General features: G+C 42.3%; 1 protein-coding gene across 13 annotated transcripts in view; it reads right to left on the bottom strand.

The window, feature by feature from the left end:
• LOC105463922 (GTPase activating protein and VPS9 domains 1) overlaps positions 1-27,065 on the bottom strand; it is a 111,073-nt gene that overhangs the window by 25,351 nt on the left and 58,657 nt on the right. For 7 of the 13 annotated variants that reach the window (XM_071078345.1, XM_071078340.1, XM_071078343.1 and 4 more), the window contains 8 exons: positions 19,719-19,848; positions 17,115-17,240; positions 14,124-14,297; positions 11,448-11,588; positions 9,593-9,727; positions 9,025-9,144; positions 4,549-4,626; positions 4,049-4,419 (listed from right to left, as the gene is read on the bottom strand). In XM_071078345.1, coding sequence (XP_070934446.1) covers positions 4,049-4,419; positions 4,549-4,626; positions 9,025-9,144; positions 9,593-9,727; positions 11,448-11,588; positions 14,124-14,297; positions 17,115-17,240; positions 19,719-19,848 — 1,275 coding nt within the window. Of the gene's footprint in view, positions 1-4,048; positions 4,420-4,548; positions 4,627-9,022; positions 9,145-9,592; positions 9,728-11,447; positions 11,589-14,123; positions 14,298-17,114; positions 17,241-19,718; positions 19,849-27,065 lie in introns of those variants that run through there. The other 6 variants (XM_071078342.1, XM_071078344.1, XM_011711351.3 and 3 more) reach the window with 2 other exon arrangements.

The following is a 27,065-nucleotide window of genomic DNA, read 5'->3' as shown; positions in this document are numbered from 1 at the left end:
GTGTAGACTGGGCACTCAATAAATACTTACGAAATAAGTAAATGCAGTACAAATAAACTCCAGAAGGGCAGTAGAGATGGTAGCAGTAGTATTAATAATAATAAAACCAAGTGTGTACTACGTGCCAAATACTGAGCATAGTAAGGACATGTATCATCTCATTTAATCTTCACAGTAACCTCAGAGATAGGTCCTGTATTAGGCCCTTTATATCGATAAAAAAATATGAGACTAAAACAATCTCTTCCTTAAAGCTACACAGCCTATATGTGGCACAGCTGAGACTCAAACCTAGACCTAAGCAACTTGAAAGTTCACGTTTTGATCAAAATTATACTAAGTTATCATTAAAACATGCCAAAGGGGCTGAGCACAGTGGCTCACACCTGTAATCCCAGCACTTTGGAAGGCCGAGGTGGGTGGATCACCTGAGGTCAGGAGCTCAAGACCAGTCTGGCCAACATGGTGAAACCTCATCTCTACTAAAAATACAAAAATTAGCCAGGTGTGGTGGTGCTTGCCTGTAATCCCAGCTACTTGGGAGGCTGAGGCAGGAGAATTGCTTGAACCCGGGAGGCAGAGGTCACGGTGAGCCGAGATCGCACCACTGCACTCCAGCCTGGGCGACAGAGTGAGATTCTATCTCACAAAACAAAACAAAAACAAACAAAAAAAAACATGCCAAAGGACAGGGACTATAATCCCTTTAAAAGCCTATCGTGTGACCATGGACAAATCACTTAATTTCCATTTTTCATCTATATACCTGGGATAAAGAATTATCAGAACCCCAGCAGAGAGATGAGGGCATCTGTGCCAGGGAAAAGTTAATTTAACAGTGGGGATGAGAAATTGAATACATTACAGGGGAGGTGATGGAATAAATATGCACATGAAGAATAGTGAAAGCAGATATCTCACTGTTGGAGAAAGGAGTTACAAATTTGGAAAGGAAGAAAGATGAAACAAACTCTGTTGTGTTTGGACTAAAATTGAGTGTGTCAGTGTAAGTTCATGGTCTTATTTATGGAGAAAGGTAGATAATTAAAATACACAGGTAAACATGTGTAACACACACTCCCTAGCTCTATTCACTGAGTAGTCCTGGGAGCAGCAACACCCCTACAGCAAATGAACACTGTATCCAGATCTCAATTTCCAAAAAAGCATTTTTCCTTTTTTTTTTTTTTTTTTGTTGCCCAGGCTGGAGTGCAGTGGCCGGATCTCAGCTCACTGCAAGCTCTGCCTCCCGGGTTCCCGCCATTCTCCTGCCTCAGCCTCCTGAGCAGCTGGGACTACAGGCGCCCGCCCACCACCTCACCTGGCTAGCTTTTTGTATTTTTTAGTAGAGACGGGGTTTCACCGTGTTAGCCAGGATGGTCTCGATCTCCTGACCTCGTGATCCACCCATCTCGGCCTCCCAAAGTGCTGGGATTACAGGCTTGAGCCACCACGCCCGGCCTGCATTTTTCATTAAAAGAAACAAGGGTACTTAAAGAAAGAGCTGACTAGGACAAAGTACAGTATCCGCTTGTAACATCTTTTGCCAGAAAGTAAAGATATGCTCAAAGAATAATAGCAGTGCATTGAAAGAACTCAGGAGCCAGCCTGAAGGGGCTCCCACTGGCCTAATTAGGGACAACTGGGCTTCAAAATAAGTAATAGTGACAAACCCTAACCAAGACAGAAAACTGGGCCAGGCACTGTGGGTGGCTCATGCCTGTAATCCCAACACTTGGGAGGCTGGGGTGGGAGGACTGCTTGAGTCCAAGAGTTCAAGACAAGCACCTGGGCAACACAGTCCCCATCTCTACAAAAACAAACAAACAAACAAAAATTTAGCCAGGCATGTGGTGCATGCCTATACTCCCAGCTACTTGGGAGGCCAAAGTGGGAGGACTGCCTGAGCCTGGGAGGTTAAGGCTGCAATGAGCAGTGTTGGCACCACTGCACTCCAGCATGGGTGACAGAACAAGACCCTATCTAAAACAAACAAACAACAAAACACACACACGCACACACACAAATTTTTTTAAAAGACAGAAAACCATAAGACCATAGATATAATAAGTAGGTAAGTTAAAAATTTGATGGAGAACAGGATAGTTACATGTTTTTTATGTACCCTCTCCCCGAAAACACTTATTAATTATAAAGGGAAAAGAGTAACTTTACAGTGGCAAAGCCTGGTAGACAACATTTCCTCAAATTCTCCAAATGAACACTGTAGAAATGGGACAAATTAAAACTGTGCTACCTGACAAGGTGCAATGAAAAAAACTGTCATTTCAGTGATATTCCTGCCAAAGATTAATAACCTCAGTCTAATCACAAGAAAACATCAAACAAACCTAACCTGACGAACATTCTAGAAAACAAATGGCCTGGCCGGGCGCGGTGGCTCACGCCTGTAATCCCAGCACTTTGGGAGGCCGAGGCGGGCGGATCACAAGGTCAGGAGATCGAGACCACGGTGAAACCCCGTCTCTACTAAAAATACAAAAAATTAGCCGGGCGCGGTGGCGGGCGCCTGTAGTCCCAGCTACTCAGGAGGCTGAGGCAGGAGAATGGCGTAAACCCAGGAGGCGGAGCTTGCAGTGAGCTGAGATCGCGCCACTACACTCTAGCCTGGGCGACAGAGCGAGACTCCGTCTCAAAAAACAAACAAACAAACAAAAAAAAAAAAAAAAAAAAGAAAAGAAAAGAAAACAAATGGCCTGTAAATTTCAAGAGTGTACAGGTCATATGAGTCAGGAAAAAAATGAGGAACTGTTCTAGACTGAAGGAGACTAAAAAGGCATGACAATTAAAAGCAGTCTGTGATTCTGAATAGAATCTTCTTACTATAAAAAATGTTACTGGGGGCCGGGCGCGGTGGCTCAAGCCTGTAATCCCAGCACTTTGGGAGGCCAAGACGGGCGGATCACGAGGCCAGGAGATCGAGAGACGATCCCGGCTAACACGGTGAAACCCCGTCTCTACTAAAAAATACAAAAAAACTAGCCGGGCGAGGTGGCGGGCGCCTGTAGTCCCAGCTACTCGGGAGGCTGAGGCAGGAGAATGGCGTAAACCCGGGAGGCGGAGCTTGCAGTGAGCTGAGATCCGGCCACTGCACTCCAGCCTGGGTGACAGAGTAAGACTCCGTCTCAAAAAAAAAAAAAAAAAAAAAAAAAAAGTTACTGGGACAACTGGGGACACATGAATGGGGTGTCATAAGTAGCTGGTAGTAATGTATCAATGTTCATCTGCTGAAGTTGATGGTTGTACCATGAGGTGTAGGAGAATCTGCTTGTTTGCAGGAAACCTACACTGAAGTGTTTAGGGGTACTGGAGCATCATGCTGCCAACTTGCTCTCAAATGGGAAGGAAGGGTTCTTTTACTGTACTTCCAACTTGTTTGTAACTTTATAGTTGTTTAAAATAAAAAATAGTCATGGGGCTGGGCATGGTGGCTCTTGCCTGTAATCCCAGCATTTTGGGAGGCCGAGGTGGGCAGATCATGAGGTCAGGACATCGAGACCATCCTGGCCAACATGGTAAAACCCTGTCTCTACTAAAATACAAAAATTTAGCCAGGCATGGTGGCGCATGCCTGTAGTCCCACCTACTCAGGAGGCTGAGGTAGAGGAATCGTTTGAACCCGGGAGGTGGAGGTGGCAGTGAGCCAAGATTGCGCCACTGTACTCCAGCCTAGGTGACAGAGTGTGACTCCATCTCACAAAAAAAAAAAAAACCAAACAAACCAAAAAAAAAAAAAAAAACCTCATCTAACATCTCAGAGGAATATTGTAAGGCTTAAATAAAATCAGATACAAAATTGCTTGGAGAGAAGCTAAAAGTGTCACAAAAATGCAAGATAGTATCACTATAAAACGAAAGTTGTATAGGTTTCCAATGGTTATGGTTGTGGGCACACTAGATTGACAAATCATCTTTAATCGCCACTACTCTCTATCTGTAATCCTACATTTATATATTCCATGTTAATTTCAGACATCAAGAGAACCAGGCAGGCAGAACACAATTCTTCACGGCCTATGTCCCATACCTCTCCTCTTGAGGAGTCCTTACTCGGGGATGAAGATGATGAATGAGGTGCAGCCACCAAAGAAGTAGCACCAATGACTGCAGCTGGAGGGAGTTCTCGCTCTTCATTTCCTGGACGCCGGTTCCAGCTGGGGTCACTCATGGGTCTCCGCACAGAAGATACTATATCAGAGCTCCTGCTTCGAACTAGTCTCTCAGGGTAAGAATGCCTTTGCTTGAATGCCTCCAATTCAGCTGGAGTTAACACATGGGAACCAAAGTTTGGCAACCTGGCCTCATTTCCTCCCACAGCTCCTTCCAGGATTGGGGGATCTGGTGGTGGATGCGATGGCCTAGCATAGTGAACCTTTGGCCTTACCACAGCAGAAGCCCCTGCAACACAGGGAAAAAAAAAAGTTTTGTAACTGAGACACAACTTCTCTAACAAAGGCATTAACAAGGGGGTTTGGTTTCCTCCTCCTGTCTATGACATGAGTGAAAAAGTTCATTTCACTGGTTTACCTTCATGTGAAGACAGTGGATCAAACATGGCCAGCAGAGACTCTGACTGAGAAGGAGGAGAGGTCAGCTGGTGGGCACCTAAAACAGGAAGGAAACAGTGAGACCAAGCCACAACTTAGGACAAATGGTCTCAACACAGTTTAAAGGGTTCTAAGTATTCTCTGATGGTTCCTTTTTTGATCCATTAGAACTTGAGAGGCATATGAGGAAAAAAAAAATCAAATAATGATTACTTTCAATTTATTTTCTGTTTTTATTAGTATCTTCATACACAGATTTTCTTTACATTTAACTGATCTGGCATCTTTACTTCTAATGGCCAAATGCTAGTATGGTTCATGCAAAGAGAACAAAGCCAGAAGACCTAAACTATCAATGTTTTCAGAATGTCACAGCTTCCCCGAGCCTCGCCTTCCCCTCACCTGAAAACACAGGGGGAAGGCCAGGTGTAGGGGCTCATGCCTATAATCCCAGTGCTTTGGGAGGCCAAGGAGGGAGGACCACTTGAGCCCAGGAGTTCAAGACCAGTCTGGGCAAGATGGTGAGACCTTGACTCTACAAAAATTTACAAGAACTAAAAATTAAAAAATAAATAAAATATAAACATAGGGGTAATACTATGTACAGACAGGGTATCAATAAAAGGTTGTAAATCTTGAAGTTCTAACACTGCTCTCAGCAAATAACTTTAAAACAGAGAAGTATGTGGAGGATGGAAATTTCAAACATAAAAAAGAAACTATTAATCTAAATGTTTTTAGTCTGAAGCTATTTTTTTTTTTTTTTTGTCTGAAGCTATCTTTCCATAATGAATGAGAGTACTATTATGCCTTTTGATTTTTACTTTTGTTCTATAGGTAGATCATTATAAAAGATAGCCTAAAACAGCAGTTCTCAAATTTTGGTCTCAGGACTTTTTTTTTTTTTTTTTTTTTTAGAGACAGGGTCTCACTCTGTCACCCTGGTTGGAGTGCAGTAGTGCAAACAGCTCACTACAGCCTCAACCTCTTGGGTTTCAGTGATCCTCTTGCCTTAGCCTCCCAAATAGCTGTGAGCACAGGCCTACAGCACCATACCCAGCTAATTTTTACGTTATTTTTTGTAGAGACAGGGTCTCACCATGTTGCCCAGGCTGGTCTTGAACTCGTAGGCTCAAGCACTCCTCCTGCCTCCGCCTCTCAAAGTGCTGGGATTACAGGCACGAGCTACCATGCCTGGCCAAGACATCTTTACAACTTAAAAAATTACTGACCCTAAGAGCTTTTGTTTATAGTGGTTATATCTATTGAAATTCTATATTAGAAATTAAAACTGAGGTTTTAATATTTATTAATTCATTTAAACATACCCATTAAATGGTAATACATGGGAGTCTCTCTGAACTGACTCTGGTTTGGGAGGCTGTCCATTTTTTTTGTTTTTTTGAGACAAAGTCTCGCTCTGTCGCCAGGCTGGAGTGCAGTGGTGTGATGTCGGTTCACTGCAACCTCCACCTCTTGGGTTCAAGCAATTCTCCTGCCTCAGCCTGCCGAGCAGATGGCATTACAGGCACACGCCACGACACCCGGCTAATTTTTTGTATTTGTAGTAGAGACGGGGTTTCACCATGTTGGCCAGGATGGTCTTGATCTCCTGACCTCGTGATCCGCCTGTCTCGGCCTCCCAAAGTGCTGAGATTACAGGCATGAGCCACTGTGCCCAGCCCCATTTTTTTAAAAAAAGAAAAAAATTTAATGGTAACACAAAAAAGCCTTTTTTAAAAAAAATTAAAAATAACTATTATTTTCCAAAATAAAAAATGAAAAGAATGACACTTCAACATTTTTTGCAAGTATCTTTAATGTACAGCTTAGAACACAGCTGGATTCTCATGTCTGCTTCTGCTTCAATGTGCTGAAAATGTTGTTTTGGCTGAAGTATATAAAGAAAATCTGGCCTCACACGGACATGTAGTTGGAAGAGGAACAATATGTTAGTAGCCTTTTCAGAAAATTGTGGATATTATTCTTTGCTACTCTACCACATCTTGAGAAGTAAAGTTTTTTAAAGGATAGCTACAAGGTAGAATTTGAAACCAAATCAATGAACTTTTTGTCCTCTGTTAAATTCACATTTTTTCATATCACCACAAATCTCACCAGAAAAGTCTTTAAAAACAACAGGAAGTTGTCAAACTCATGCAGGTAGACACACGTTTCCAAAATTCTAATTTTTGTCTGAAAGTTTGAATTTCATCACTGGCAACAAACTCTATTAGTTGCTTGTCTTTAAGTAACAGGATCATTTTGTTAATTTTTTTAAATTTTTTATTTCTTTAAAGATGGGACCACAGGCATGCGCCACCACATCTGGCTAATTTTTTATTTTTTTATTTTTGTACAGACGGGGTCTCACTATGTTGCCCAGGATGGTGTTGAACTTCTGGGATCAAGGAATCCTCCAGCCTCAGCCTCCAAAAGTGCTGTGATTACAGGTGTGAGCCAACGTGCCTGGTCATACTCTGTTAATTTTTGAGATGTCTGCCAAATACCCAACTACGTATATTCCTAAGAAATCCAGTTATTCTGTCATTCTTTCAAGTAAAAATGATATTTCATGAAAAATCAAATAAAAATAAGTGGAAACATTGGCTAGTTCAGCTAACAACTCAAATAATCACATAAGTGCTTCTTGAGACATCTCATCATATCTCAGAATGTGATAAAAATGCAATATGGGTGTTTCCCATTTCTTCACACAGAATATTAAAAAGGTGTATACTCAAGGGTTGAGATGTGATTAAGTAATTTTTATTCCTTCATCAAAGACATTCCTAAGTAAAACTTTTTTTTTTTTTTTTTTTAACTGTGAGTGAAGAATACAATGTGGTGCCCTTGCATCCTGCTAGGGCCCCAGCAAATTTTATCCACTTTGCCTATGCATCATAAGTACAAATGTTGACACAATGAAAATGGACAATAACTTTGATTTTTCTGAAAACAGTTATGACTTCATCTACCCTCCTCCCTCAAAAGGTTTTAGGACCTCAGTGGTCCATGGAGACCATACTTTGAGACTGCTGGTTTAGAACAGTGGTTCTTGATTTGTGGCTATCTTGCCCCCCAAGAGATCATTTGGCAAAGTCTGGAGACATTTTTGGTTGCTGCAACCCCAGGGGGTATAGGGTATATGCTATGGGTAGGGGCCAGAGATGCTTAAACATCCTAAAATGCACAGGACAGGCCCCCACAACAAAGAATTTCCCAGCCCAAAATGTCAATAGTGTTAAGGTTAAAAAACCCTGGTTTAGAACAAAAAAAATTGTAAAAATAGAAAAAGTACCTCGCTGGGCCTAGTGGCTCACGCCTGTAATCCCAGCACTTTGGGAGGCTAAGGCAGGCAGATCACTTGAGGTTGGGAGTCCGAGACCAGACTGACTAACATGGCAAAACCCCGTCTCTACTAAAAATACAAAATTAGCCGGGCGTGGTGGTGCATGCCTGTAATCCCAGCAACTCAGGAGACTGATGCAGGAGAATCATTTGAACTCGGGAGACAGAGGTTGCGGTGAGCTGAGATTGCGCCATTGCACTCCAGCCTGGGCAACAACAGCAAAACTCTGTTTCAAAAAAAAAAAAGAAAAGAAAAGGTACCTCAAAACCTACCATCCAATATATAAAACCACTGCTAGCATTTTGGTATTTCCAGTACTTACTTCATGTATAGGTTTTTAAAAAATGTTTTACTGGCCAGGCGTGGTGGCTCACGCCTGTACTCCCAGCAGTTTGGGAGGCTCAGGCGAGTGGATCATGAGGTCAGGAGTTCAAGACCAACCTGGCCAATGTGGTGAAACCCGTCTCTACTAAAAATACAAAAATTAGCTGGGTGTACTGGTGGGTGCCTGTAATCCAAGCTACTGGGGAGGCTGAGGCAGGAGGATAGCTTGAACCCAGGAGACCCAGAAGGCAGAGGTGCAGTGAGCCGAGATCGTGCCACTGCACTTCAGCCTGGGTGACAGCAAAAGACTCTGTCTCAAAAAAAAAAAAAAAAGTTTTATTATTTTGTATGTAAAATTCTACAAAATAAATTCCATGTAGTATGTTCTAGGTTTTTCTCTAAGTCATTTCATATTCCTTAATGCATTTTAAAATAGCTACATAAATTCTAATACGCGGTTATATCAAAATTATTTAGCCATTCCATTTTCTTCAATTTTTAAGTTATTTCTAATTTTCTGCCAACACAAAACGTTATAAAGAACATCTTTGTGCCAAGGACTTTCTCTATATATGGAATTTTTTCATTATGACTGATACCTAGAAGTGGAACTAACCTGACTAAATTTAGAATGTGAACATTTAAGGCCTTAAATAGATATTGACAAAGTATGTCCCAAAGTGCTATACCAATAGATGCAGTCACCAGCAATTTGTCACAATGCCAGTTTCAACCACGAATGTGGTCATTTTTTAAGTCATTCTTATTTCCCCCTCTTACCATGAGTTATTTCATCCATGTCTGGACTAGTGACAGAATCTTTACCCCCAAAATCAGAGCTGCACTCAGATCTCAAGTCTTCAATCTTATTGGGAATATCCTCAGAGGTTGCACTTATGCCTTTAAAAAACAATAGTAAAAAATAAACAGGAAGAAGAACAAAATAACCACACAAAAAGTATATGAAATTTGGAGAAACTGAAACATTCTCGAATTTTGTGTCACAGTTCTATACATGTAAGTTTAGTATTATACCCTTTATGGTACTACTGCTTAAATATACTTACCTTGCTTTACACAACATAATCAGAATCATACAATTCTAAAGTAGGACAGGCTACTAAGAACAGAAACAGTTGTAGAGAGACTGTCTGCCAATTACTTCAACAGGCTCCATAAAGCCACACATTAAGTTCTCAAAGATTTCAGGTGCAACAGAAATAAGTTTGTTTCCTGGAAATTACTCAGCTCTTAAATAAAACATATCTCTTTGTATCAACTTTATAAATGGGAGGGGATAGGGGTGAACACCTTCAAATCCCTACTCCTTAAAACAAGACAGACATACCGGACACAACACTGAGGCCTGGTGTGCTGGGGCGGGAACTGACCTCCCTGACATCCGTATCATCAGATGTGCTACCCAGTCCAGAACAGCTCTCCAGTTCTTGTAGACGCTCCTCCTGCTTTAGGTCTGGGGCCTCTAAATAGAAGATAAAAGGTGTGTTACATTTGTGATTCTGTTAGCACACCACAATTTGAGCTTTTGTGACTCAGATAAACAAAGCTACCAGGGCATGAATGAAATCAGTGCAAATATATGTCTAAGTCTGGGATAGTTAACAATGCTAGTTAGATTAAGTGTTAAAGAAGTCAAAGTTGTGATTTTCATCCCAATATAAGCCAGTTCATTGTGCCCAGATGAAAACGTGGTTTCTAGATCACTAATGTCACAGAGTATGCTATTGGTTAACACGTGAACTGGACAAGAGAGTATGGAATAGCTTGGTATTAAATCAACCACTTCCTAAAAAGTAACTCCTATGAATACTCAACAGCTGGTGAGCTAATCCTATTGTCCCCAACTGGTCTTCAAACAAGGCTAGCATATCTGAATGCTTTAACATTATAAAACAGGCTAGTCGTGGTGGCTCACGCCTGTAATCTCAGCACTTTGGGAGGTCGAGGAAGGCAGATCACCTGAGGTCAGGAGTTCGAGACCAGCATGGCCAACATGGTGAAATACCATCTCTACTAAAAATGCAAAAATCAGCTGGGAGTGGTGGCAGGTGCCTGTAATCCCAGCTACTTGGGAGGCTGAGGCAAGAGAATTACTTGAACCCAGGAGGCGGAGGTTGCAGTGAGCTGTGATTACACCATTGCACTCCAGCCTGGGCGACAGAGTGAGACTCTGTCTCAAAAAAAAAAAAAAGAAAGAAAAAGACATTATAAAACACATATCATGATCACTTAACAATTATTGAACCAAGTAAATCAACAGAATGCAATGCAGATACATGGTTAACTTATATTTACATTCTGGTAGTTGACATTTAGTTGAAGGCAAAAATGTGTCTTCATAATCAGAAAAAAATGCAATGCATATGAAAAGACAAAGTACAGAACACTTTATATACATTTATAATAGCCTGCACAAAAAATCCTCAGGATTACAGAGTCTCAATTTCAACGTATTTCAAAAACACATTAAACATGTTTTAGAGAGTCAAGTTCTTCCCTGTGATAAATCTAAACGTGTTTACCAGGCAAGCACTCAGTTTGAACTGTGTTGCTACTCTTATCCTGTCATGAGTTTGTGGGAGATACTAAATTCAATAACTCACACGGAACTCTGATAAGCTACAGAAAATTGCTTTCAAAATAACTGAACGCAGAGTCAGAAAGCACCTGCCATCACAGTCTATGCTATCCAGCAGAGCATTTTCCCTTAATGGACAGAAAATGCCCTAAACTAATTTTCCATATGACATTCTTAGCAATGTGATCACCTCACCTTTGTCAAATGTATAATTGGCCAGGCGCAGTGGCTCATGCCTGTAATTCCAGCACTTCGGGAGGCCGAGGTGGGCAGATCACCTGAGGTCAGGAGTTCGAGACCAGCCTGGCCAACATGGTGAAACCCCGTCTCTCTAAAAATACAAAAATACATGCATGGTGGGGCACGTCTGTAATCCCAGCTACTCAGGAGGCTGAGGTGAGAAGATCACTTGAACCCAGAAGGCAGAGGTTGCAGTAAGTTGGGATCACGCAACTCCAGCCTGGGTGACAGACCAAGACTCCGTCTCCATTTAAAAAAAATAAAGTATATTTGACAAAATATATGTAATACAGAAGTTGGGATACCTTGTATTTAATTAAAACTTCTGTGTAAATGAAAAAGCAAACAATGACAGCATACTAACCTGAGTCACTTGGCAATACCTCTACACTCCAAGCTTCACTTGTTGTCTCTGATATGGTAGAACCAGTGCAGGGGTCAAGAAGCACTGACCCTGAACCTGGGAGGCACAGCAAACTGCCTAACATGTTCTCTGCTGCAGCACCTGTATAACCAGTGGGAAGCAAAGGGTTAACAAAGATCCTGTTGGAAAGTGCAGTGATAGTGGAGAAAAGCCAAACATAAGCTAACAAAATCTCTTGGCTGGGCATGGTGGCTCACACCTGTAATCCCAGCACTTTGGGAGGCTGAGGCAGGCAGATCACTTGAGGCCAGGAGTTCAAGACCAGCCTGGCCAACGTGGCGAAACCCCGTCTCTACCAAAAATACAAAAATTAGCCGGGTGTGGTGGCATGCACCTGTAGTCTCAGCTACTTGGGAAGCTGAGGCACAAGAACCTGGGAGGCAGAGGTTGCAGGGGGTGCAGAGATTGCAGTGAGCCGAGATCATGCCATTGCCCTCCAACCTGGGCAATGGGAGTGAGACCCTGTCTCAAAAATAAAAATGGCCGTGTCATTTTGGGACTCTGTCTCAAAAAAAAAAAAAAAAAAAAAACCAAACTCCTCTCTACCTACAAGAAAGAAGTCAAGGTAAGAATAACTTCAATCAAGCACACCACTAAAAATACAAAGTTCCTATTTTGGTCACAATGGCACAAGACCCTTTTCACCAGTTTCCTCCAGTTCACCTTTGACTCTCCACAGAGAAAACACACATCATTCAGTCAAGTAATTTCAACAGCTTTAGCTTTGATTTTTCAGCAAATTTTACAGGGGTCCTTAATACTATTCTAAAATTTATAGCCCTACAGGGATTAAAAACATTGAGCGTTTAACCACAGAATGTTAGGCTGGCCATATGTTTTTTCTTCCAGCATATTAGTCACTATTCAGGGCAATAAAATATATTCACAGGAAAATACACATCTTCAAAGCACTCACTTAACTGCAAATACAACTTACTGCGCAAACACAGCTAACTGCCAAGAACAATACTACTTTGGCATCTGGAACAAAGTAATGCAAAACCAACTAAGACATCTATTTACACCACTTAAAAATACAAATTGAAAGTATTAAACATTATTATACGTCTGTGTTAAAAATACTCAAGTTCAAAAGTCTTCACTACTTTTGATTAAACCTAATAAAAGAACAATTCTACTTCAGGGCATGAAAAAAATTGCAAAAAAGTTACCAATAAAAGTTACCTTTTAAAGATATATCATAAAATAATTACAAATAAAATAATGTCTGGAACCTGCCTAAACATAATGAGGGGAGAGAAGAGGGTAGTGGGTAAGAGAACAGATGAAACAAAGCTAGCCATGTGTGTCTAACTCCTGAAGCTGAGTGATGGATACACTGGGTTCATGATACCATCGTCTCTTGTATTTGTTTAAAATGTTCCACGATTTAGGTCGGGAGCAATGGCTCATGACCGTAATCCCAGCACTCTGGGAGGCCAAGGTAGGTGGATCACTTGAGGTCAGGAGTTCGAGACCAGGCTGGCCAATATGGTGAAACCCCGTCTCCACTAAAAATACAAAAATTAGCTGGGTGTAGTGGTGGGCACCTGTAGTCCCAGCTACTCGGGAGGCTGAGGCAGGAGAATCACTTGCACCAGGGAGGCAGAGATTGAAGTGAGCTGAGATCGCACCACTGCACTCCAGCCTGGGCGACACAGTGAGACTCCATCTCAAATTAAAAAAAAAAAACACACACACAAAAACTTATTGGTTACTATGCTCACTACCTGGGTGGCAAAATCATTTGTGCACCAAACTCCAGCAACATACAATTTGCTGTAACAATTTCCCACGTAACAAATCTGCACATGTACCCCCTGAACCTAAAATAAAAATTGAAGAAAAATAAATAAATATATAAATAAGTTTTCCATGATTTAAAAACAAAATGAAGATAAGGGTTACAAGACTATATATCTTTCAGAACTCATAAAACAGTATCCAAAAAAGAGTGAATTTTAGTGTATGTACATACCACCTGAATAAATTCCACATAAATAAAAAAAAAAGGGCAGGAGGATCGCTTGAGCTCACTAGTTCAAGACCAGCTGGGTAACAAAGCGAAATCCTGTCTCTATTAAAAATAAATAAAAATTTAAAAAGAAGAAAAATAAAAACCTGGTTACCCTTTGGAACTGAATTAACCCTTCCAGAAGTGAATTCATTTTTTTAGAGAACAGCAGTATCATATTATTGTAAAGGATTTTATGGCTATAATCTATAAGAATTTTCATCTTAAGGTTAGGTGTTTGGTTTCAAATGGATAATATACTAATCAGAGACAAACTAAGAACGTATACTATGCCCTGGAAACAACACTTGACCAGAAGCTAATTCAAAACACTGGTTTTTCTTGTTTTTTTTTGGGGGGGGAGGGGGCAGCGGGGAGGAGGATGGGTAAGGGGTGGGATTAAATGTAGAAAGGAAAAACACTGCTTATATTTAAGTAAAGAAAAAAGTACCCAAATGTCTTGTTCCATACAGTTATAACAATTTCCCGGATGGTGCTAACACACACAAGGTTTGTCAGGGCACTGGTGGTCCCTCTCATGAAAGGTCAGTGGATCTGAATAACTAAACCGTGATATTTCAGAGACATTAAATGGCAGTTACCTGCAATTTCTTGCAAGCGATCTTCATCAATATTAGGGTCAAAGTCACTCCCCAAGACGTCTGTACTCCAGGTCTCACTCACTGTTTCTGATATGTCCCTATCATCTGTTAATCCCATCATGTCACGAATTTCAAACTTCCTTAGCTTATCATCAAGGTTATCCTGTGTTGTAGCTATCAAAAACAAAATTAAGCACTTTAAAAACAGTAGCACAGCTATGACTTTTTAATCAACTTTAAAGAATTTTATCTCCATGTTGATCAGACTGGTCTCGAACTCCCAATCTCAGGTGATGCACCCACCTTGGCCTCCCAAAGTGCTGGGATTACAGGCGTGAGCCACCGTATCCAGCCTATCAATTCACTTCTTAATCTAGCATTTCGCATATGCCAACCACCTATCTCAGAATCTCCCAGAAAGCTTGCTAAAGAGGTGATATTTGTTCAACTTCTTTCATAAGCTCATATGAAAGTTCCTCGTCCACTTATGCAATGGCCTCCAGTCGATGCCTGAAGCTGAGGATCGTACCAAATCCTATATATTCCATGCTTTTTTGATCTGATAAGCAGTGACTAATAGGTAGTGTATATATGGATACACTGAACTAAGAAATGATTCATATCCTGGATGCGATAAGTGAAACTCTGTGAGATTTCATCACATTACTCAGAATGGCACACAATTTAAAACTTATGAATTATTTCTGGAATTTTCCATTTAATATTTTTGTACCAAGTTTGCCCGTGGGTAACTGAAGCCATGGAAGGTGAAACCATGGATAAGGAGGTACTACTTTATTATTTGAGTTTTCTCTGCTGTGTGCAACAAACTTAATCCTAATTGATACACTGATAAACCAATCCAGTAAAATACAGCATTACTTTTTTCAAGTCACACACACTCCAATGATAATACTCTTTTTCTTTCTAAAACTTGACTTCTTCTCTAGAAGTAAGACTTGGGAAATGGAATTTTTAAAAAGCTAACCAGGTAATTCTCATGCATACTAAAGCCTAAGAATCACTGTCTGAAACCTAGTTGAGGGCATTACCTTTTTTTTTTTTTTTTTTTTGAGATGGAGTCTCACTCTGTCACCCAGGCTGGAGTGTTGTGGCGTGATCTCGGCTCACTGCAAGCTCTGCCTCCCAGGTTCATGCCATTCTCCTGCCTCAGCCTCCCGAGTAGCTGGGACTACAGGCGCCCATCAACACGCCCAGCTAATTTTTTGTATTTTTAGTAGAGACGGGGTTTCACTGTGTTAGCCAGGATGGTCTCGATCTCCTGACCTCATGATCTGCCCGTCCTGGCCTCCCAAAGTGCTGGGATTACAGGCGTGAGCCACCGCGCCCAGCCCATCTTTTATTTTTATTTTTATTTTTTTTTTTTGAGACGGAGTCATGCTCTGTCGCCCAGGCTGGAGTGCAGTGGCCGGATCTCAGCTCACTGCAAGCTCCGCCTCCCGGGTACACGCCATTCTCCTGCCTCAGCCTCCCAAGTAGCTGGGACTACAGGCGCCCGCCACCTCGCCCGGCTAGTTTTTTGTATTTTTTAGTAGAGACGGGGTTTCACCGTGTTAGCCAGGATGGTCTCGATCTCCTGACCTCGTGATCCGCCCGTCTTGGCCTCCCAAAGTGCTGGGATTACAGGCTTGAGCCACCGCGCCCGGCCCCATCTTTTTTTTTTTTTCAGTCAGAGTCTCGCTCTGTCGCCCAGGCTGGAGAGCAGTGGTGCGAACTCAGCTCACTGCAACCCCTGCCTCCCAGGTTCAAGCGATTCTCGTGCCTCAGCCTTCTGAGTAGGTGGGATTACAGGTGCTCGCCACCTCGCCCGGCTAATTTTTGTATTTTTAGTAGAGATGAGGTTTCACTATGTTGGCCAGGCCAGTCTCAAATTCCTGACCTCAAGTGATCTGCCTGCCCAGCCTCCCAAAGCACTGGGATTACAGGTATGAGCCACTGTACCTGGCCAAGGGTATCATCTTAAATGAACAAATCCAAAAAACTCTTTCAACTTCATCTTCCTAAGGCACCTCACTTCCTCATCCTCACTGAACCAAAAGCCTTCAGTGGCTTCCAGCTTACTACTAAAATACTGACATCCTTCTTTCGACAACAGGGATCCACCTACTCTTTAATCCTTACCTCACTCTATTTCCCTAACTGATACCTGAATAAGTACTATGGCTTCCCACCTCTTTGACTTGCTTATACTTGTCCTTCACCTAGAATGACCTATCTCCAACTCCTGCCAAGGCAATGCCAGCCAGCCCTTAAGGCTAATATTTTTCTTCCAATAAGCTTTCCCTATACTTTCTTTTTTTTTTGAGACAGTTTCGCTCTTTTTGCCTAGGCTGGAGTGCAATGGCATCATCTTGGCTCACCGCAACCTCTGCCTCCCAGGTTCAAGTGATTCTCCTGCCTCAGTCTCCTGAGTAGCTGGGATTACAGGCGTGCACCACCACTCCGGCTAATTTTGTATTTTTAGTAGAGATGGGGTTTCTCCATGTTGGTCAGGCTGGTCTTGAACTCCCAATCTCAGGTGATCCACCCACCTCGGCCTCCCAAAGTGCTGGGATTACAGGCATGAGCCACCGTGCCTGGCAGCTTTCCCTATACTTTCAACCATATGTATCTCTCACTCAGAACTGCCAAAATACATTCATGATACTTTAAATCAATTGTGTACTACTTTTTCCCTGTTCTAAGTTTCTTGAGCCTTGAGTCTTTACATTGTATTCCTAAAATATTACAGAATTAAAATATCAAATATTACTGAATTTCAAGTAATTTATATTAATTTATTAAGCCTAAACAATCCACTTACCAACTAAATATATTTTGAAGAACTGAAGGAATGAAGAAGAAATGAAAGTTTAATAGTGATTATATAATCTCTTACTGAACCAAGCCAACTTAATGAAAACACACTGCTCATCTTGCAATCAGGTAAATTCTTTGCTACTTAGGCAACTGTGTTCCAGTTCACTTTACCTTGCTCATGTTCTAACAGCTGTAGAGCTTCAACTCCATTACTGCCAGAAGGTCCTGCTCCAAGTTCTGACACAGACTCTCCTTCCAGGTCTAGGGAGGACACTGAATTGGAGCGATTTGAAGGACCTAGAGAAATATTTATAGCATGAGCAATCTTTTTAAAACAGTCATGAGCCACCACATCATTTTTCATGCCTTGATAAAAGACGAACAACTGATTAAAGCGTTTTTAATACTGCCTTTATACCTTAAAAAAACACATGCCCTTTGAGATAGATATTCTGCTTCTAGGAATTTATCCTAAGGTGCTAATAACAAATTAATCTGCTGGGCGCGATGCCTCATGCCTGTAATCTCAGCACTTTGGGAGGCGGAGGCAGGCGGATCACGAGGTCAGGAGATTGAGACCATCCTGACTAACATGGTGAAACCCAGTTTCTACTAAAAATATAAAAAATTAGCTGGGCATGGTGGCGGGCGCCTGTAGTCCCAGCTACTCAGGAGGCTGAGGCAGGAGAATGGTGTCAACCCGGGAGGTGGAGCTTGCCGTGGGCCGAAATCATGCCACCGCACTCCAGCCTGGGCGACAGAGCAAGACTGCATCTCAAAAAACAAAACAAAACAAAAAATATAAAAATTAGCCAGCCTGGCAGCACATGCCTGTAATCTCAGCTACTCAGGAGGCTGAGGCAGGGGAATTGCTTGAACCCGGGAGGCAAAGTTTGCAGTGAGCTGAGATCGCACCATTGCACTCCAGCCTGGGCAACAAAAGTGAGACTCTATCTCAAAAAATAGTTATAACAGTTAATCTAAAGTTGCTTGTTACAGAGCTTTTTTCTTTTTTTTTAAATTGAGATGGAGTCTCGCTCTGCCGCCCAGGCTGGAGTGCAGTGGCGCAATCTCGGCTCACTGCAAGCTCCGCCATTCTCCTGCCTCAGCCTCCCGAGTAGCTGGGACTACAGGCACCTGCCACCACACCCGGCTAATTTTTTGTATTTTTAGTAGAGACAGGGTTTCACCGTGTTAGCCAGGATGGTCTCAATCTCCTGACCTTGTGATCTGCCCGCCTCGGCCTCCCAAAGTGCTGAGATTACAGGCGTGAGCCACCGAGCCCGGCCTTGTTACAGAGCTTTTTTTTTCTTTTTTCTTTTTTAGGTAGAGTCTCGCTCTATTGTCCAAGCTGGAATGCAGTGGCACCATCTTGGCTCACTGCAACCTCCGCCTCCCAGGTTCAAGCAGTTCTCCTGCCTCAGCCTCCCGACTAGCTGAGACTACAGGTACACACTGCCACGCCCCGCTAATTTTTTGTATTTTAATAGAGATGGGGTTTCACCATGTTGCCCAGGCTGGTCTCGAACTTGTGAGCTCAGTGAATCCACCTGCCTTGGCCTCCCAAAGTGCTGGGATTACAGCCCAGCCCAGAAGTTATTATGTCCGAAAAGTGGAAGCAATCTATAGATTTAATCACAGAAGAAAGTTGAAAAAATTATGATATGCCCATGTGAGTTAAGGAAAACAGCCATAAAAACCATGTAATTTAAGAATGTTAAATTACTAGGGAAATTGTTAATGCCATATTATTAAATTATAAAAGATTACAAAACAGGATAAACCTAATTTTGTTGTGAATAATCTAAAACATCAACTGCTATTAACAAAATTATGAGATTATAGGTGATTCTATTTCTCTGTTTTCTAGAATGAATATACATATGTGACTTTTTGGAAAAGTTAGATTAAAACGTGAAGTTATTATATTTTAGGTTTCTCTTTCAAAAAAAAAAAATTGGTCCTAGTAGGTGAAATGACATATTCTTTTTTTTCTTTTTTGAGATGGAGTCTCACTCTTTCGTCCAGGCTGAAGTGCAATGGCGCAATCTTGGCTCACTGCAAGCTCCACCTCCTGGGTTCACGCCATTCTCCTGCCTCAGCCTCCCGAGTAGCTAGGACTACAGGCGCCCGCCACCACGCCCAGCTAATTTTTTGTATTGTTAGTAGAGACGGGGTTTCACCGTGTTGGCCAGGATGGTCTCGAACTCCTGACCTTGTGATCCGCCCGTCTCAGCCTCCCAAAGTGCTGGGACTACAGGTGTGAGCCACCACGCCTGGCCTGACATAATCTCATTTCACAATCTTGGCTTTGAATTTTCTTTTTAATACCTATTTCCATTGTATCCTGCTTCAGAAAGGTACGTGTGAGTGTGAGTAAAGGAATACAGAACATTTAAGAGTATACACAACACCTTGAAATATTGGTAAGTCCATTTTTTCCCATTTAGACATGCATGATATCCTTCTAAAGGAGCTCTATAAGCTTTGGTATATATTAATACTGCAGAAACAAAACTTGCTGTTATTTCTATTTAAGTCTGAATAAAGACTTATATCTTCTCCATTTTATATGACCAAAGGCATCTTGCAATCTTAATTTTATTCAGGAAACAATCTTTACAGCCAACTGTTCAAACTCATTAGAGGAAATCTTCATTAGTCTCCTCAGTGAGAGGCACAGATGGTGTAATTATAATTTATAAGCTCCTTTAAAAAATATAAAACAAACTATTACTTGAATCACACAACTCCTTGAATGAAATAACCCTTCACCTTCAGATATTCCTTCCAGATTATCACTGCAGAGGGAAAAGCGCAAGGTTTTATCAGGTTTACCATGGAGTTTGTTTTCATCAACAGGGACATCGCCTTGTCCTCCATCCGAAAGATGCATGTTTAGAACCTAAAAAATAAAATGTTAATTTTGGTTTATCAGCGGAAAGATTACTGACAAGGAAACAAACCACAGCAAATGCATATTTAACTCCTTAATCTTAAATTATCAGTTTTTAACTACAAGCCCATTCAGAAGGTCTGTCAAGCTTTTATACCTGTGGAATAAAAGTATATTAATTAAAGCAGCTGAAGCTATGTCTTTCCATTACCCTACGAGTATCACAGATTAAACAGGCAACCAGACTACCAGATGAGTAGTGGTGAGAATTATACAAATCAGAGGTCTTTGGTACTTCTAATTCTGTCATGTGTCAACTATGTAACCTTGAATAGAAAAGTTATTTAATTCTCTAAGCCTCAGTTTCTTCATCTATAAAATGGTGATAGTATGTATGCCATGTAATTGCTGAGGATTAAGTAAAAAGATGCACATAAAATAGTTGTCATGTCACACATTAAATCTGCAAAATTTAAATAAAGTAAATAAACAAGGCCAGGCACAGTGGTTCACGCCTATAATCTCAGCACTTTGGGAGGCCAAGGTGGGCAGATCACGAGGTCAGGAGATCAAGACCATGCTGGCTAACATGGTGAAACCCCATCTCTACTAAAAATACAAAAAAAATTATACGGGCGTGGTGGTGACCGCCTGTAGTCCCAGCTACTTGGGAGGCTGAGGCAGAAGAATGGCATGAACCCGGGAGGTGGGGTTTGCAGTGAGCCGAGATTGCGCCACTGCCCTCCTTGAGATAGAGCAAGACTCCATTTCAAAAAATAAAAATAAAAATAAAATAAACAAAAATTTAAAACATACTAAATCTGCAAAATTTAAATAAAATTTAAAGTAAATAAACAAAAGTAAATAAATTCAACCAGAAGAAAACATGTAATCATGTTATTTTGTAGGCATCAAGATTTAATCCATCTAGTCTGAACGTCCACTTGATCACAACATACATACAGGGCCACAAAAGTCCATACCAGAAACCGAAGTATGACTTCACAGACATCTCCAGCTTAGACTGATGGCCTTTTTATAACGCTTTCTATTTGCCAGATGACTTCCAAATAACACAATTACATCTCACTACTCCCTACAAGCCTCACAACTCAGCTTTGTATGTGTATCTCCACCTTAATGAAGAATTGAGTGCTTTGTTGAAAGTCACATAGCATGTTTTAGGCACACCTGGGACTTAAACTCAGAGGTCTTGGCTCCCTCGGCTGTTGCTGAAATATGAAGAAAGAATAGTACCCTCACTTACAAAGAAAAATACTTACCACAAAAATGAAAAATATGTGAGGCAATACATGTTATTTAGCTTGATTTAGCCATTCCACAATGTATATCAAAACATGTATACCATAAATAGATTCAATTTTTGTCAGCTAAAAGATAAAATGATTTTTAAACAGAAAAAAAAAACACACTCTTGGTTGCTGTTTTGGCTCTGAGTAAATTAAAGGTTTTGAAATGGTTTTATACATTTACACATGATACCTTTAAATATAGGTTTTTTTGGCTGGGAGTGGTGGCGGCTCATGCCTGTAACCCCAGCACTCTGGGAGGTCAAGGCCAGCAGATCACCTGAGGTCAGGAGTTCAAAACCAGCCTGGGCAACATGGCGAAATCCCATCTCTACTAAAAATACAAAAATTAGCCAGGCGTGGTGGTGTACGCCTATAATCCCAGCTACTCAGGAGGCTGAGGGAGGAGAATCACTTGAACCCGGGAGGTAGAGGTTGCAATGAGCCGAGATCGTGCCACTGCGTTCCAGCCTGGGCAACAAAGGGAGACTCCATCTCAAAAAAAAATTAAATACACATAAAATTTTATTTATTAAAACTTTTTTTAAAGATGGAGCTCATTCTGTCGCCCAGGCTGGAGTGCAGTGGTGCAATCATGGCTCACCACAGTCTTGAACTCCTAGGCACAGGCAATCCTCCTGCTTTGGCCTCCTGAGTAGCTGGGACTGCAGGTACACACCACCAAACCCAGCTAATTTTTTTTATTTTTACTTCTTCTTCTTCTCATTATTATTATTATTATTATTATATTTTTAAGACACAGTCTCACTCTGTCACCCAGGCTAGAGTGCAATGGCACGATCTTGACTCACTGCCACTTCCGCCTCCCAGGTTCAAGCGATTCTCCTGTTTCAGCCTCCCAAGTAGCTAGGATTACAGGCGTGTGCCACCACACCCGGGTAATTTTTGTATTTTTAGTAAAGATGGGGTTTCACCATATTGGCCAGGCTGGTCTCAAACTCCTGACCTCAAATGATCCACCCGCTTCGACCTCCCAGTAAATACCAGCCACTGCGCCTGGCCTATTTATTATTAAGACAGGGTCTCGCCATGTTGCCCAGGCTGGTCTCGAAGTCCTGGAGTCAAGGATCCTTCTGCCTCAGCTTCCCAAAGCACTAGGATTACAGGTGTGAGCCACCATCCCTGGCAATTTTTTTATTTTTGTAGAGACAAGGTCTTACTATGTTGCCCAGGCTGGTCTCAAACTCCTGGTTTCAAGCAATCCTTTCACCTCAGCCTCCCAAAGCACTGGGATTACAGGCATGAGCCACCATAACTGGCCAACATAAATATTTTAAATTTTTTATTTTTAAGATTAAGAACTTAGACTATTCACCATAGTGAGTAATGTGAAACTAAAACATCAGGAGAAAAATCATCTCAAGGCCTGAAGATTCATGTGAACTAACAGAAAAGGGATAATGAAGATATTTTTCCAAATCATATCCAAAGGCAAGCAATTTTGAGATGCCATACAGAAAGCCACCGTACAAAGTCAGTCACACTGGAGTATAAAATACAAAAATCAAATTTCATGCTTCTAAATCAGAGCATCTGCAAACTCTAAACTAAAACCACAGAATCTGAGTGCTAAAAAAACTTTAGCTGGGCACAGTGGCTCACACCTCTAATCCCAGCACTTTGGGAGGCTGAGGTGGGCAGATCACCTGAGGTCAGGAGTTTGAGACCAACCCGGCCAACATATAGTGAAACTCTGTCTCTACTAAAAATACAAAAATTAGCTGGGCATAGTGGTGCATGCCTGTGGTCCCTGCTACTAGGGAACCTGAGGCAGGAGAATCACTTGAACAGATGAGGTGGAGGTTGCAGTGAGAGCGGCCTCCCAAAGTGCTGGGTGTATCTTCTTAATGACCATTTATCAACATATAACGTCTTTGTCTTTTGTAATCTTGATGCTCCTCAGACTAGATAATCTCAACTGATCCATCTTCAAGTTCACTGATATATCTGCCTGTACAAATTTGCTGTTGAACCCCTCTAGTGTATTTTTCAATCCAGTTATTATACTTTTCAACTCCAGAATTTCTATATGGTTCCTTCTGTAATTTCTACCTCTTTATTGATATCTTCTATTTGGTGAGACCTTGTTCTCTTGGTTTTCTTTAGTTTTTTGTCCGTGGTTTCCACAGCTCTTTGAGTATATTTTTAAAAATTGATTTAAAGTCTTGAGTAAGCCCAATGTCTGTGCTTCATCAAGGCCATTTTCTTTCTTTCTTTCTTTTTTTGTTTTTTGAGACAGAGTTTCACTCTTGTGCCCAGGCTGGAGTACAATGGCGCGATCTCAGCTCACCACAACCTCCGCAACCCAGGTACAAGTGATTCTCCTGCCTCAGCCTCCCGAGTACTGGGATTACAGGCATGAGCCACCAGGCCCAGCTAATTTTGTATTTTTAGTAGAGATAGGGTTTCTCCATGATGGTCAGACTGGTCTCAAACTCCCAACTTCAGGTGATCCGCTCATCTCAGCCTCCCAAAGTGCTGGGATTACAGGAGTGAGCCACCATCTGGCCACCAAAGACATTTTCTTTTTCCTTTTTTTTTTTTCCAGATGGAGTTTCACTCTATTGCCCAAGCTAGAGAGCCGTGGTGCAATCTTGGCTCACTGAAACCTCCGCCTCCCAGGTTCAAGTGATTCTCCTGCCCTAGCCTCCTGAGTAGCTGATATTACAGGTGCACGCCACCACGCCTGTCTAATTTTTGTATTTTTAGTCGAGACAGGGTTTCACCATGTTGGTCAGGCTGGTCTTGAACTCCTGACCACATGATCCGCCCAGTTTCGCCTCCTGAAGTGCTGGGATTACGGCCATGAGCCACTGTGCCCAGCCTATCAAGGACATTTTCTATTAACTTTTTTCCTGTGAAAGGGCCATATGTTTTGTTTCTTTATATGCTTCATAAGTTTTGCAGAAAAGCAGACATTGTAAATATTATAAAGTGAGCATTAAAAAGTCAGGAAACAACAGATGCTGGAGAGAATGTGGAGAACACTTTTACACTGTTGGTGGGAGTGTAAATTAGTTCAACTATTGTGGAAGACAGTGCGGCAATTCCTCAAGGAACTAGAACCAGAAATACCATTTGACCCAGCAATCCCATTACTGGATATATACCCAAAGGATTATAAATCATTCTCCTATAAAGACACATGCAGGCCGGGCGCGGTAGCTCAAGCCTGTAATCCCAGCACTTTGGGAGGCCGAGACGGGCAGATCACGAGGTCAGGAGATCGAGACCATCCTGGCTAACACGGTGAAACCCCGTCTCTACTAAAAAATACAAAAAACTAGCCGGGCGAGGTGGCGGGCGCCTGTAGTCCCAGCTACTCAGGAGGCTGAGGCAGGAGAATGGCGTGAACCCGGGAGGTGGAGCTTGCAGTGAGCCGAGATTGCGCCACTGCACTCCAGCCTGGGTGACAGAGCGAGACTCCGTCTCAAAACAAAAACAAAAACAAAAAAAGACACATGCACACACACGTTTACTGCAGCACTATTCACAATAGCAAAGACTTGGAACCAACCCAAATGCCCATCAATGATAGACTGGATAATGAAAATGTGGCACATATACACCATGGAATACTATGCAGCCATAAAAAAGGATTGGTTCATGTCCTTTGCAGGGACATTGATGAAGCTGGAAACCATCATTCTCAGCAAACTAATGCAGGAACAGAAAACCAAACACTGTACGTTCTCCCTCATAAGTGGGAGTTGAACAATGAGAACACATGGACACAGGGAGGGGAACATCATATACTGGAGCCTGTAGCGGGGGTGGAGGGTTAGGGGAGGCATATCATTAGGAGAAATACCTAATGTAGACGACGGGTTGATGGGTGTAGCAAACCACCATGGCACGTGTATACCTATGTAACAAACCTGCATGTTCTGCACATGTATCCCAGAACTTAAAGTATAATTAAAAAATAAAAATAAAAAATAAATAAACGTTATAAAGTGACAGTTCTGGAAATCAGATTACACCCCTTGGTTGTTGCTGCTTGTTGTAGTGACTGTTTATTTAATGACCTCTCTAAATTTTCTGTCATGTGTGGCCTCTGAAGTGTCTGTTCTGTTAACTTAGTGGTGAGCACGTGATCTGGCAGATTTAACACCTGGAATAAAACAAATAAAACAAAACAAAACATTTCCAAGTCTTTGAAATTTGGCTCTGTGTTGGGGCACTTCAACACTTAGCCAGGCAGTTTGCAACTGTACCTTAGCCTTCACTTCCTGCTTGGGTTCAGCCTGAAGGTTAGCCAGCAGTGAGAGCCTGGGTCTTCTAAGGTCTTTCCTGAGCACATGACCAGCCCTGGGCATGTGTACAACCTTCTAGATTCCCCAGAACGTGTGGGAGCTTTTCAAAGCCTTCGTGCCCCCTAGTGTCTCCTTCCCAAGCTTCTTCCTTCATAAGCATTTGGATCTGTATGTGGCTTGCCCTGATTGCTATCTGTTAATGCAAGCAGAAGCAACTAATATATCTGCTTTTCAATACTTTTGACAAATGCCACCTGTGTAGCTGCCTCAGCACTGGGAAAGATCAGAGGCAGGCAAAACAAAGCCAAGCCCTAGAGATGATCTTTCAGGATCTACCAGACAGATCAAAATACACAACCCTGAGTTCAGAATAAGGTCCACATTCCTCCCTCAAGTACCAGCACAATGCACAGTAATATAAGCTGTCTTCAAAGCAGCCACTGGGCTGGGGGCTGAAGATGGTAACAGGGTAGGATCACAGAGCTCTCTTAACAAAATTCAGCAGTTTTTTTCTTCACTAAGCATTCCTTTGTTGTTAAAGGTTTTTTTATTAGATTCCAGGGTTCCAAATAAGTTGATTCTGACAGTTTTTGACAGCTTATGTGTGTGTATGGAGGGACGGAGTTTTGGAGATTGTTGGTCTTCCCTACGGGGAATGTAATAGTCCCAAACATACCTTACCAACCACCATCACTTTATCAATCACTAAAACTGGCCCCTTCTTCCTAGACCATTTTCTTGAATAACAAGCAATCACTGTTGAATATAAGAAGCTGCTACTGGCAGGGCGTGGTGGCTCACGCCTGTAATTCCAGCACTTTGGGAGGCCAAGACGGGCGGATCACAAGGTCAGGAGATCGAGACTATCCTGGCTAACACAGTGAAACCCCGTCTCTACTAACAATACAAAAAATTAGCCAGGCGGCCGGGCGCGGCGGCTCAAGCCTGTAATCCCAGCACTTTGGGAGGCCGAGACGGGCGGATCATGAGGCCAGGAGATCGAGACCATCCTGGCTAACACAGTGAAACCCCGTCTCTACTAAAAAAATACAAAAAACGGCCGGGCGCGGTGGCTCACGCCTGTAATCCCAGCACTTTGGGAGGCCGAGGCGGGCGGATCACGAGGTCAGGAGATCGAGACCATCCTGGCTAACACGGTGAAACCCCGTCTCTACTAAAAAGAAGTACAAAAAACTAGCCGGGCGAGGTGGCGGGCGCCTGTAGTCCCAGCTACTCGGGAGGCTGAGGCGGGAGAATGGCGTAAACCCGGGAGGCGGAGCTTGCAGTGAGCTGAGATCCGGCCACTGTACTCCAGCCCGGGCGACAAAGTGAGACTCCGTCTCAAAAAAAAAAAAAAAAATTAGCCAGGCATGGTGGCGGGTGCCTGTAGTCCCAGCTACTCGGGAGGCTGAGGCAGGAGAATGGCGTGAACCCGGGAGGCGGAGCTTGCAGTGAGCCAAGATCGTGCCACTGCACTCCAGCCTGGGCGACACAGAGAGACTCCGTCTCAAAAAAAAAAAAAGAAAAAAGAAAAAAAAAATTCACTTCTCAGATCTGAATGTCTGTGCTCCCCCAAAATCTGTATGTTGAAATTCTAACCCCCAAGGTGATGGTATTTGGAGATGGGGCCTTTAGGCAG

Source organism: Macaca nemestrina, chromosome 14 (genome assembly GCF_043159975.1).
Source record: "Macaca nemestrina isolate mMacNem1 chromosome 14, mMacNem.hap1, whole genome shotgun sequence".
Classification (NCBI taxonomy): Eukaryota; Metazoa; Chordata; class Mammalia; order Primates; family Cercopithecidae; genus Macaca; species Macaca nemestrina.
The sequence above is the reverse complement of the archived record's forward strand: the minus strand, read 5'-3'. Positions and strand labels throughout refer to the sequence as shown.